This window comes from Rhinichthys klamathensis, unplaced genomic scaffold (assembly GCF_029890125.1).
Source record: "Rhinichthys klamathensis goyatoka isolate OS25496 unplaced genomic scaffold, OSU_Roscu_1.1 h1tg000236l_1, whole genome shotgun sequence".
Lineage (NCBI taxonomy): Eukaryota > Metazoa > Chordata > Actinopteri > Cypriniformes > Leuciscidae > Rhinichthys > Rhinichthys klamathensis.
The window spans coordinates 2,546,390-2,557,997 of record NW_026606759.1 but is presented as its reverse complement, the minus strand read 5'-3'; the positions used below and the strand labels follow the sequence as shown (position 1 = coordinate 2,557,997).

The 11,608-nt window shown below is 39.6% G+C and overlaps 1 protein-coding gene, 1 long non-coding RNA gene and 1 other non-coding gene across 3 annotated transcripts; all 3 read right to left on the bottom strand.

Moving 5' to 3' along the window:
- Positions 1-333: 333 nt before the first annotated feature.
- LOC130099800 (uncharacterized) lies at positions 334-2,646 on the bottom strand. The gene is made up of 8 exons (XM_056265606.1): positions 2,595-2,646; positions 2,292-2,469; positions 2,115-2,191; positions 1,845-2,025; positions 1,360-1,608; positions 1,063-1,234; positions 821-969; positions 334-689 (listed from the first exon to the last, which is right to left on the bottom strand). Exons 2-8 carry the CDS (start codon positions 2,455-2,457, stop codon positions 520-522), a joined length of 1,164 nt encoding a protein of 387 aa, XP_056121581.1. The 5' UTR covers positions 2,458-2,469; positions 2,595-2,646; the 3' UTR covers positions 334-519.
- A 9-nt stretch (positions 2,647-2,655) lies between these two features.
- Positions 2,656-3,453, bottom strand: LOC130099803 (uncharacterized). The gene is made up of 3 exons (XR_008808460.1): positions 3,418-3,453; positions 2,944-3,178; positions 2,656-2,842 (listed from the first exon to the last, which is right to left on the bottom strand). It is a non-coding gene; the product is annotated as an uncharacterized LOC130099803 (long non-coding RNA).
- Positions 3,454-10,024: 6,571 nt separating this feature from the next.
- On the bottom strand, positions 10,025-10,095 carry trnag-gcc (transfer RNA glycine (anticodon GCC)). Its single transcript has one exon. It is a non-coding gene; the product is annotated as a tRNA-Gly (tRNA).
- Positions 10,096-11,608: the final 1,513 nt, after the last annotated feature.

The window sequence follows — 11,608 nt, the reverse complement described above, 5'->3', positions numbered from 1 at the left end:
AATGCAATTATAATGGAAAAAAACATAGTATAGCTTCAAATAATTTCACAACAACTTGCATATCCTTTTTTATTCCTTTATTTACATTATGTATAAAGACACTGACATATTATATACAAATGAGATTAGAAATAAAATAATTTTAATAAAAGGACATTACTCTTAAAAATAATTGAACCATAATCAATTACAAAGCAAGTATTACAACTCTAAACAACAAATGATAAATCTTGAACCTTGTTTTGAGAATGTCCCTGTGTGTGTGTGTGTGTGTGTGTGTGTGTGTGTGTGTGTGTGTGTGTGTGTGTGTGTGTGTGTGTGTGTGTGTGTGTGTGTGTGTGTGTGTGTGTGTGTGTGTTTGTGTTAGCCGTTACAGATTTTTAGCTTATCGGAGTTTTGTGAGCTGGTGCTGGGGTTTCCTTGGACGAAAAATTCGAGTTGTGATTCCAGCCTGTGTGGTCCTGAGGATTCGAAGAGAGTTTCCTGATGCACAGGGCAGTTATGTAGGTTTTCGACCACCTATTGATTAAACCGAGATAACCTACTAGAGATGGCCTCCTCCTTCTCTGGCCGGTCATACTCTGCACACAATGCTGGTGGTATTGGAATCCTCAAAACATCATCCACATATGGTGCAGGATCCACGAAGACCTTATCAAATATGAGGTCCAGCAGGTCATCCACATATCCTGTGCAATATAACATTTTGTTTACTTTTCAATTGATAAAATATTGATTTTTCAAATTCCTTGTAAGAAACAATGCAAAAAATATGGACATTTGTTTTAATTCTGTTAACTAAACTCAATTTTATACATACTGAAGGTTGCTTGTGTCTTTACTTCTCTGACCCGGTATTCTCCCTTCTTGGCTTTTGGAAAGGTCACTTTGAACACCCGTAGACCGGATGCTGTTGTGGCTTGAGGACGCCCGGCATTCTCATTGTAATGTAGTGCAGCGAGGTATAGACTGTAAGCAAAAAAAAAAAAAAAACTTTTTCAACATACATACAGTGTATGTATAATTAAAATCGTAAAAAAACAACAACAACATTAACATTACCTGCACAACATTCCCAGAAATGGAAATACCACATTTTTTGGTGTAAACCGTAGTATTACACTGTGGAAAACCTCGATAGAAGAAGTCTGGTAGTGTGGACTTAGCTTGCCAACATCCTTCAAAATTCTGGTGTTGGAGAGAACTCTCTCCAACTTGAGATATGGCAGTGTTCCTACATTATTGTAAGTGTTATTAGAGTAAGATATGTATTTAAAAAAAAAAATTTTTTTGAATAAATACATGGTCTGCATACATTTTTTTTAAAAAGAGTAAACATTGCTTATTTTGCCTACATACCAGCAGCTATCCACTTTTTTGTGCCTCGACTTCTGCTTGTTCCATGTAGACATGCTGGAAAATTGCTGTCTTCATGTGTGTGCTTATTTTGAATATGGTTTAGCATAGACGTCCATTTGGCAACTCTTTCAGGTCCACTGCTTGATGATGCTGCAGTCCAATAGATGTGGTTTTTTATACTATGCAACCATTCACGTACTTTCTCACAACCCTTCAACTTGCACACTTTTTCCAGCTGCTTTGAAATTCCTGGAGATTGCAATTACATACAGACAAGACAACACTTACATAAGTAGGGCAATGTGTCATTCCATCTAATGGCATGGTGTTGTTTATGTAATGTTAATACACATCTATATATAAATATATATACATTTCTACTGTATGTGTTCGACAAACAAATAATCATTCACTAAAACAGTTTAAACACAATTATTAGTCTGTAAAAAAATTGAAACTGATATTATTGTAACAAGGTTATTTACCTTTCTCTATGCGCCAGACATCATAGAATTGGTTGACATTGCGTTCCCTGAGGAATTTTTGTATTTGCGGATGTCGGTCAGTCACAATGCAGTCCAGAGTCACACCGCGAGTATCCAAAAAGTCAAGACCTCTCGTCAAACCTTCCTTTTCCATGTGGTAACTTCCTCCCACTTCATTACTCTGACAAGTGATCAAAAAAAAAAATTGCGTTTAAAATTTAAGTATACAAGTTTTCAAGGACGTTGCATCAAGGGTTTCAGCTCATTTACCTGGACGAGTTGTACATCAACAACGGTGTTTGTTTCCAGGTCCATCATTGTGTAACTGCCATATTTGGCAGAGTGCCCTTCAAAAAAAAAAAAAAACATAATCTCTTATTACAAAATGCGCCTTGTCTACACGAGACATTTTTTTTTTTTACAATGTAAATTTTTCCAACAATGTACCTGGTGAGTCAGCCCTCATATCTCCTCCAACAATGACCTTTCCCCTTTGAGCTAACAGCTGTAGCATCTCATCCTGCCAGTTTCTCCATTTGTAAACAATAGCAGGCTCAATGCACATTCGTGCATGGCGACGAAAGGTGTCGTACTTGAAAAGATGTAACTTCATAGCTGCAAATATCTGACAAAAGATAGAGAATAGTTGGTCAATTTTAAATTGATAAATGAATAAACAAACTAATTATACATTATAAATGTTTAGTATCATGTACCTGCAAAGATATTAATTACTTGTGTTACAAATACCTTTTCAATTGTCACAAATGAAGCACCACTGAGATACACAGCAGCCGAAAGGTGACGGCTGACTGTTCCATTTCCGTGTGAACTGACAATGGTGGCACAGTTGTTCAACACGTAGAAAAGTTCCAATCCTTTGTGATCTTGTATGACATCTTCTATGACATACCGGGCACACCTCAAACAGTTCCATGATACATGTCTCATAGACAATATATTTATAGATTTTCTGAATAGGGCTGGATGCTTGAGATCTAAAAAAAAAAAAAATGTTTTACTTTATATAAGTAGTACATAAAAATTAGAAATGCTAAAATTAAAACAAACATTATTATAAATTATAATATAAACTTACGACAAGTCTTTTTGCTCTGTTGTCGATGTTTCATCCCCTGTTGGATTAAATGTGACATCAGTCTCTTGTGCAGTTACAATTGAAGAGCATTCTTGTAGGATATCTTCATCTTCCTCAAGGTCCAGACAAGGTCTCTTTGATGAAGTCTTGAGGGGTGTGGAAGACGCAACCGCTGTATGCGAAACTAATTTTGTGGTATAATCAAAATTTGACAATGTTGTCTCTGTCTGGACACCTGAAATGTATAATTTAGCACAGATTCAGCAAATATTCTCTTTCTCTTTTTTTGGGTATTCAATTCAATTCAAATGTATTTGTATATTGTTTATATATTGTTATATTGTATACATTTAAGGAACTTTACAGAAAATGAATTTAGAAATGTACATATAAAAATACATTTAGTTAATACAAATTTATAGTACTATATTCTATATTATGTAATATAAATATAGTTAGAAAACATCAACATACTGATACTCCTGTGGTGTGTTTGAAGCGTCCTCATTGGCCTCGTTTACACTGCAGGTCTTGATGCCCAATTCTGATTTGTTGCCTATATCCGATTTTTTTTACCGTCCGTTTACACGTTCTTTAAATTGTGACCCATATCCGAGTCATGTGTTTACACTTGACTGAAACATCGCGCATGTTTAAAGGGGTCTTCTTGCTCAGATGGACGAAGCGCAGCGAGATCTCAGGACAGGTGGGAACATACAACACGATCTCATAAAAGTGAGTAGCCCATCTATAGCACAAATTTGATTTCTCATGCCATTTATAGCCTACGCCAAAAATAGTTTTTGCTTGCATATGATACGCACTGTAAACGTGCGTATTAAACGCCATAAAGCTATATTTTTGGCGTAAATGCCACGTGAAAAAAAAATCGTGCAATAAACGCACTTTCATGAGATCGTGGCGGGCTTTAACGAGGAGCAGTGGGTCCGAAATTTTAGGATGAGCAAGCCAACCTTTGATATGTTGTGTCAACGTGTGTCCACATTCCTCTCCTACGACGACACAATGTTTCATCGGGCCATCCGTCCATCCGCAGATGCGCGTCTGGGTTTCTCTCGTCATTAAACCGCGGAGACGCAGCCTAATGCCTCGGAAAATCCGATCTGCCTGTTTACATGACAGTCGCATTGGCACATATCCGATTTACATCTGATTTATTTCCACATATGAACGAGGCCTGAAACCGATCTCGAAATATCCGAATGCATGCGTTTTTTTCCTGTTTACACTGTCATAGAACACATCCGATCTGTGTCGCATACGAGTAAAAAATCGGAATTGGGTCACATTTCACTGACAGTGTAAACGAGGCCAATGATAGTTGTGTACCAACACTGCACAGCTGTGATGTGTGTGTCTGCACGGCAATATCCCTACAGCTTCGTGTCGATGTGCTGGCCTTTGTAGAAACATAGTAATTTTGATGTCTTTTTCGAAAACATACACACTTTTTAATACAATATCTTAAAAAAACATATGAAAACCTGTGGTTATTTAAAAGGTTTAAATTACATAAATCATACGACGACGACAACAACATTTGTTGTCGATGACTATTAACGTTACCTCAGAAATCATAAAATACACTTACTTCTTCAGGAATTGTTGTTGGATCGCGAACACTAGGCAACGATCCACCCTTGAAGATTAATTTTGTAGCAAGACCTGCTTTGAATTGACCGCCGTTCAAAAAACAGTCACTCTCAAAATGATTTGAGCAAACATAAACGTACTTCGGAAGTGTAAGAGGCGCATTTCCTTCATAAATAAAATCCACCCACTGCGTTTTCAGTGGCTCTGATGTCAGAAGCAAGTGCAAACAACTATGCGAAGTATTACAGCCCACAACAAAACACTTATTTTTCTTAGGAGGCATTTTCTAGAAGGCAGCACAAATCTTCAGAACAGCGGTCTCGCTGTCGTTAAAACAACAATGGAGGATCAGATCACCGAGGGAGGGGTCTGCCTCAACCACACTGTCAATCAAACCCCTTTCCCATGTTCTACGTCACAAAAAGCTGAATCTTAGAACCGCTCATTCTGAGAGAGTGCATATGAATTATTTAGATTGTAAAAAAACACTGGGTGGATTTTTATCATTCTAGGGTGGTTTTGCTCACACACTGCCAACACACATTTATGTTCAAACAGCATGTAAAAGTGAATTTTGCATAATAGGTGCCCTTTAACAATGAGTAACTGGGTTTTTCTCAGGGAGAACTGCCACTGTTTTGAAGTAAACATTTTTAAAAGTTGCATCCTTGCAAATATGCACAGTTGGGATTTCAATGTCAGTATGGGTCTTTAACGGTCTTCTTAGACAGTTCTACTACAGAAAACATGTCACAGGTCGGGGGGGCCAAGCCAGACTGCGCCCACCCCTCAAACCCAGGACCACCTCGAGGAGCGTACCAGAGACCAGGCAGACAAGAAGAATTTCTAAAATTAACAATCTTTATTGAATAAAAGCAAGAATTAAAAGTCTTAATGCGGGCTTCGTCTCTCTTTCCAGGGAGGAGGAGGCCGAGGGGTTCACTGCGAGGGCCCGGGTTACTGGCAGCCACAGAGGAGGAAGGAGTCGAACGCCCGTCCGGCGTGCAGGTAAGTAGACTCTTTTCGGCGTAACACAGGCGGGCAGCGACCCGGGCAGACCAGGGCCGGGGCCACGGGCCAGGAGGGGACTCTCTCCACAGGACAGGTGGGTAGCAGGTAAGTTTTTCCCAAGCGTCAGCTATTCGGTAGATGACCGGCACAGGGGCGATGGAGTCCAGGAGGGGGACTCGCTGCCGGCCAGGTAGGTAGTCGGGTAGGCAGATCTCCTCCGTGTAGGGTGCTCTCCTCCGTGGCGTTACTGAGCAGCAGGTGTGAGGTCCTCCGGGTGCCTTTCCGCCCTTGACGGCTCCAGCCAGAGACAAGGGTCCCCTCTAATCCAAGATAGAGACAAGTTTGCAGGTTCAATTCGATTTCGGTGAAGTAAGGACTTACGGCTGGAGCGGGTGGTTCTGAACAAGCAGCGTTGCTGCTGGGATGTGTCTCTCCTCTGAACAGGCAGCACACAAGAAGGCCGAGGCAGACGAATCTTCTATTTAAATAGACAAAGCCTTTGATACAAGAACGAACATGATCCTTTCATATAATGGAGAATCGGCTTACGGCTGGACTGGGTTGCTCCACACAGGCACTAGGGCTGGGATGTGTCTCTCCTCCGACCAGGCAGCACCCAAGAAGGCAGTGGCAGGAGAATCTTAAATAGACGGAGCATTTGATACAAGAACAAACATGATCCTTTCGTATAATGGAGACTCAGGCTTACGGCTGGGCTGGGTGGTTCCCACGGCAACACTAAGGCGGGGGTGTGTCTCTCCTCCGAACAGGCAGCACACACGAAGGCGGTGGCAAAGGAACGTTCTATTTAGATAGACAAGACAAGTTAAACAGGACAATCACACTCCTCTCTCATATCACAGGACCTGGTGGACGAAATGGAACATGCACATTCAACCTGAGGGCTTTGCTCCGCAAACACTGGGCGAGGACGTGAACTGGAGAGTACTGGCGGTTAAATAAACGTGTACATCCACACACTGCAACTTCACGTCAAGTCCAATACTGTGTGACACTTCAATTCAGGCACCGCAATACACTCAAATCTTCGTGCAATAAGGCCAGCACTCACCCACTATTCAATCCCTCCACTGTTGCGCTGGATCAACACTCAGAAGCTGAAGAGATGCAGAGGACTTCACACCGCATGGAACACAGCGTCTTCTAGCGTAACACACTCCTAGCGTAAATTGGTTCGGCTGGATTTGTCACCTTGTGACAAACACGTCTAATACAACTTTTACTCTGGCTGCCTTTAGATGTCTAACAATTACGTCTGTAGCACGTCTTTAAATTAACGTATGTTTAGAATGTTGAATGTTTAGAAAAGACGTATAAAAAACTTTCATTCTGGCTCCTGTAAGGACGTCTTCTGGATGTCTAACAATTACGTCTTTTAGACGTGTTCTAGACGACTTTTTGCTCGCTGAGGAGATGGCAGTGTTCGCATTTGTTTGATTCTGATAATCCCATTCTAAACTGTTTATGTTGGGTTAAGTGTGTTCCGTGTATTACTTTATATTGGATCAGTTGTACGTTGGTATTTCTGCTTAAACTAAATGTATTTAAGCAGACTTGTTTCCAGAAATTGACATCTGTGATTATGTTAAGGTCATTTTCCCAGTGTTTAATAGATATTGAATACGTTGTATCTGTATTTATTAATATAGTGTATAATTTGGATAGAATTTTTTTGTGTTGCTGATTTTTTTCTCAATAAGAGGTGGAGTTTTAGAAAGAAGGTTGCCAATCTTAGTTCTAGTTCATGATTCATTTGTATGTCATAAAAACACTGATCTTTGCCTAAAAATTTTTTTCTATTAATTCTGAAAAATTGATGAAATTGTTATCCAAGAACAGATGATGTAAATGTGTGATGCCAGCAATTTTCCATTTTTTATTAACAAGCAAAGATTTATTAAAGGGATACTCCACCCAAAAATGTAAATTCTGTCATCATTTACTCACCCTCAAGTTGTTGCAACCCTGTATGAGTTTCTTTCTTCTGCTGAACACAAAGGAAGATATTTTGAAGAACGATTGGAACCAAATAGTTTTTTGGCACCATTGACTTCCATAGTAGAAACAAAAAATACTATGGAAGTCAATGGTGCCAAAGTTCCAATCGTTCTTCAAAATATCTTCCTTTGTGTTCAGCAGAAGAAACTCATACAGGTTTGCAACAACTTGAAGGTGAGTAAATGATGACAGAATTTTCATTTTTGGGTGGAGTATCCCTTAAATGGTAAAATCTGGGTTATGCCATATAGGAGAGAAGGAGTGTGGTGTTATTGGATTATGAGTTATTTGATTACTTTTCCACTATGCTAATAATGTTGTACGAATTATGTTATTATATAATTTATGAGCCTTTATTACATCCGTTGGTCGGATAATGAAATATTTTTACAATCTGCTGGTCTAAGTCTAACCATGGGTTATGGGTATGATTGCCGTTTATCCATTTGCAGAGATATTCTAATTGTGCAGCTAGATAATAATTATGAAAGTTGGGTGCCCCTAATCCTCCTAATCTTAGTTTTTCTGTAATGCTTATTCTTATTTTTATTTATTTTTTCAGTACAATTTATTTATCTTGCTATTTAATGTGTCTAACCATTTCTTAGTGGGTTGGATTGGTATCATTGTAAATATGTATTATCATTGTAGAGATTCTTCCTATAAGAGATAATGGCAAATTCATCCAACGTTTTAAATCATCTTCTATATATTTAAGTAATGGAACAAAATTAAGATTAAAATATAGCTGCAAGCAGCGATGACGGGCCCAAGCCGGTGGCACTGCCGTCCCGGTGCCTTTAGGGTAACTGTGCACGACGGGCAATATGAAATTAAACCCGGTAAATGTAAAAGAACCATATCAAAGTTGTCTGAATACACCACATTTAAAAATTGACTGCATTTACTGCATCAGCTGGTACAGCCAGCTACAACAGCCACATCCATGAGATCATTTAAACTTAGATAGATTTCATGTCATAAGATGTCATAGGTCGCTTTGAAATTTGAAGTTATCTTTTGCAGCTCAGAAAGTATTTTGTTCATAAGTACAGTATTTATCTCAAGGTCTTTTTTATTTATATTCATCTAATTATTAAACTAATTATACAAATTTATGTTGTCTGTGCACTTCAAATATGTTAATCAAACTTATTGAAGAGACAAGGCCTAATACAGTTCCTGTCTTTTAAAGCAGGCCAAAGCACTGGGTTAAAACTCTTGTCAGACTGTGTAACTGAGACCCCCCCCCCCCCCCCCCCCCTTATTGTAGGGTTTTTCTGTCTCCAGTTTCATCGCCTATGCCAAAATCTATCATATATTGTTTTATAATTTCTGTAGAGTGCTGTTTTCATCGGATTTGAAGCGTTGGATTTGTCTAATATTGGATTAATAATCTCCTCTCTTCTTTGAGCTATAAGACGAAAAGAAGATATGTGAGAATTGTGAGATTTGAAGGTTCTTGTGTTCAGATTCTAGCAGATGGGTTTCTTGCAACAGACACATGTCTGCGTTTAGTTTGTGATTAAAAAAGTGATTTAAAAGTGATTTAATATTTTGGATCTTTTAATCGGTGAATTAATGTCTCGAGCATTCCAGCTAACAAATTTCATACCCTTTTTCTCTCCTTTTCTTGCGTGTTATCGTATTGTAGATTGTATATTTCAGATAGTTTGGTATAATGTGATATGTTCAGTAAAATTTAGTATGACAACTAGAGGTGGGCATAGATTAATTTTTAATCTAGATTAATATTGAAATTAATCTAGATTAATCTGGGCCACAGTCAGGGGGACGAATAGGCTGTTTGTGTCAGTGGGCGTGGTCAGGGGGCGGTCACAGGTGGTCGGTGGGACGAACGGGTGCTTGGTGGTCGGTGGGTGTGGTCAGGGAATTTCGCGAAAAGGAGGTCAGGGGAATGCGCGTGAGCTCCGTGGACGCCCGCCCGCAACCTGTTTGGCGCGTGCAGAAACGATTGCAGGCGGTAGGGGGGTCGCCCCCTTGTGGAAGCTGCCCGGATTGCGATCGAGGGGGCTGAATTTTGTCAAGCTCCCCGAGGCCCCTGGCCCCGAGGCGACGCCTCTGGCCCGCCCCGCCGGGCCCCCCCGCGGCCGGGCGTGGTCGGCCGGGCCCCGAAAAATCATCTAGGGGGCGTCGCGCAGCGGTCCACTAACCTCCTACCACGGACTACCTTTTAGGCTGTCCGCGGACCCCTTCCCTAACGTGGCGGCCTAAAGAGAGGAAGACTTGTTGATCTTGGGTTAAAACATCTTTAACGAGAGGCACATAATTTGAGGCGGCACATTGACGACAAGATTCATGAGGGCAAATTATTGCCCTTGAGCTGGCAATCGCTGTCAGTAATGTGGATTAGCAGAAGTTACATAACAAAGCTTTTTTGAAGACCATGACCTCAGACACACCATAAGTAACTTCTTGCATTGGCCGGGAATCGGAGCCGGGTCTCCCGCGTGGCAGGCGAGAATTCTACCACTGAACCACCAATGCTCTACATCTTCCAAACGGCACGTCACTGTGTGATCGGTAGATTCAGGCAGGTTATGCTTCATGGGTCGCGAAATAGATGGAAGATGAGGAAGACTTATTGATCTTGGGTTAAAACATCTTTAACGAGAGGCACATCATTTGAGGCGGCACATTGACGACAAAGCAAAGCTTTTTTGAAGACCATGACCTCAGGCACACCATAAGGAGCTTCTTGCATTGGCCGGGAATCAGACCCGGGTCTCCAACGCGCCGGCCTTGGATTGTTCAGCTAAACGGCCCTAAACAGTTTCCCATTCATTTTCAATGGTAGTGCTAAAACACTACGGATGTAATATACCTTTGGCCGCTACGCCCTTTTGGCGCTGTTCCAAGTTTTTACAGAGCATTTTTGAAAACTTTTATTCTAAACAAACTTCTGCGGAGACATCGACTACCATCATTCACACTGATTTTTCATCTATCAAAGGTAAGATTATTATGTTTTTTGAGATTAATTTATAACTAAAGGGTAAATTTACAGTCATTGGTACAGTAGCCAGCATCGGTTGCATGATAAGAGATGACGTGTTATGAAATGAAGCGCCGAATAATTCATTAACATGATAGTTTTTTAAATTATTCATGTGTATAGTTTTCATGTCATGACGTTAAATAAATAATCTTGTCAGTCCGTTTCTGACAAGGTTATGTTGATGAGTTAGCTCAGCATCGCTCGTTTTAGATGGTGGGGTGAATACGAGCTAGATAATGAATGAACATGATAGTTTTTTAGATTTATGTGAATGGTTTTCATATTGTGACGTTAAATAACCTATACAGCATACATTTAATGTGTTGATAACTCGCCTACAGATAGGCCTATTGTCTTACTGTCTGATTAATTATACATTGCACTAACCAAAATCTTGACTACCAATTATCAATACAATCTCAGACTGAAGCATTATTTTTTTATGCCATTAAAAACATTAAAATCATTACAACTTTTTTTTTATGTATGAAAAAGTATTGTCTTCTTGACCTTTTGAACTACAGTATGTGACTGAAGTTTAGAGATCAAAGATTGAATCAAACCTTCATCAAACCTTGTGTGATCCATTTCTCAATATTTGTAATTTTTTCAAAACTCTACACAGTTCTCCAAACCAACTTTCATCTAGGGACATGCACAGCAATTAATTTCACATTCAAAATGCACTATTTCTATCAAAACACTTTAGCCTATTTCTCAAATTAGCTCATTCTTACAGAACACTAGCAAAGTTTTTCAACCAACAAACACACTTTGTCAATCATAAAACACAGACCAAAAAAAACCACACTAACATCAGGAGCATTATACAATGTTTTCTTTTTTACAATTCCTTTACAAAACAAAAAGAGTCTTTAATGTGTAATGTGTAATTCACTGCAGTTTATGTTATTGATGTTTACATTACAGTACAAAATGATCCTTAAGTTTTCCCTTTTGAATGGATAGTAATGATATTGAAAGACTAACGCTTGTGTAGGT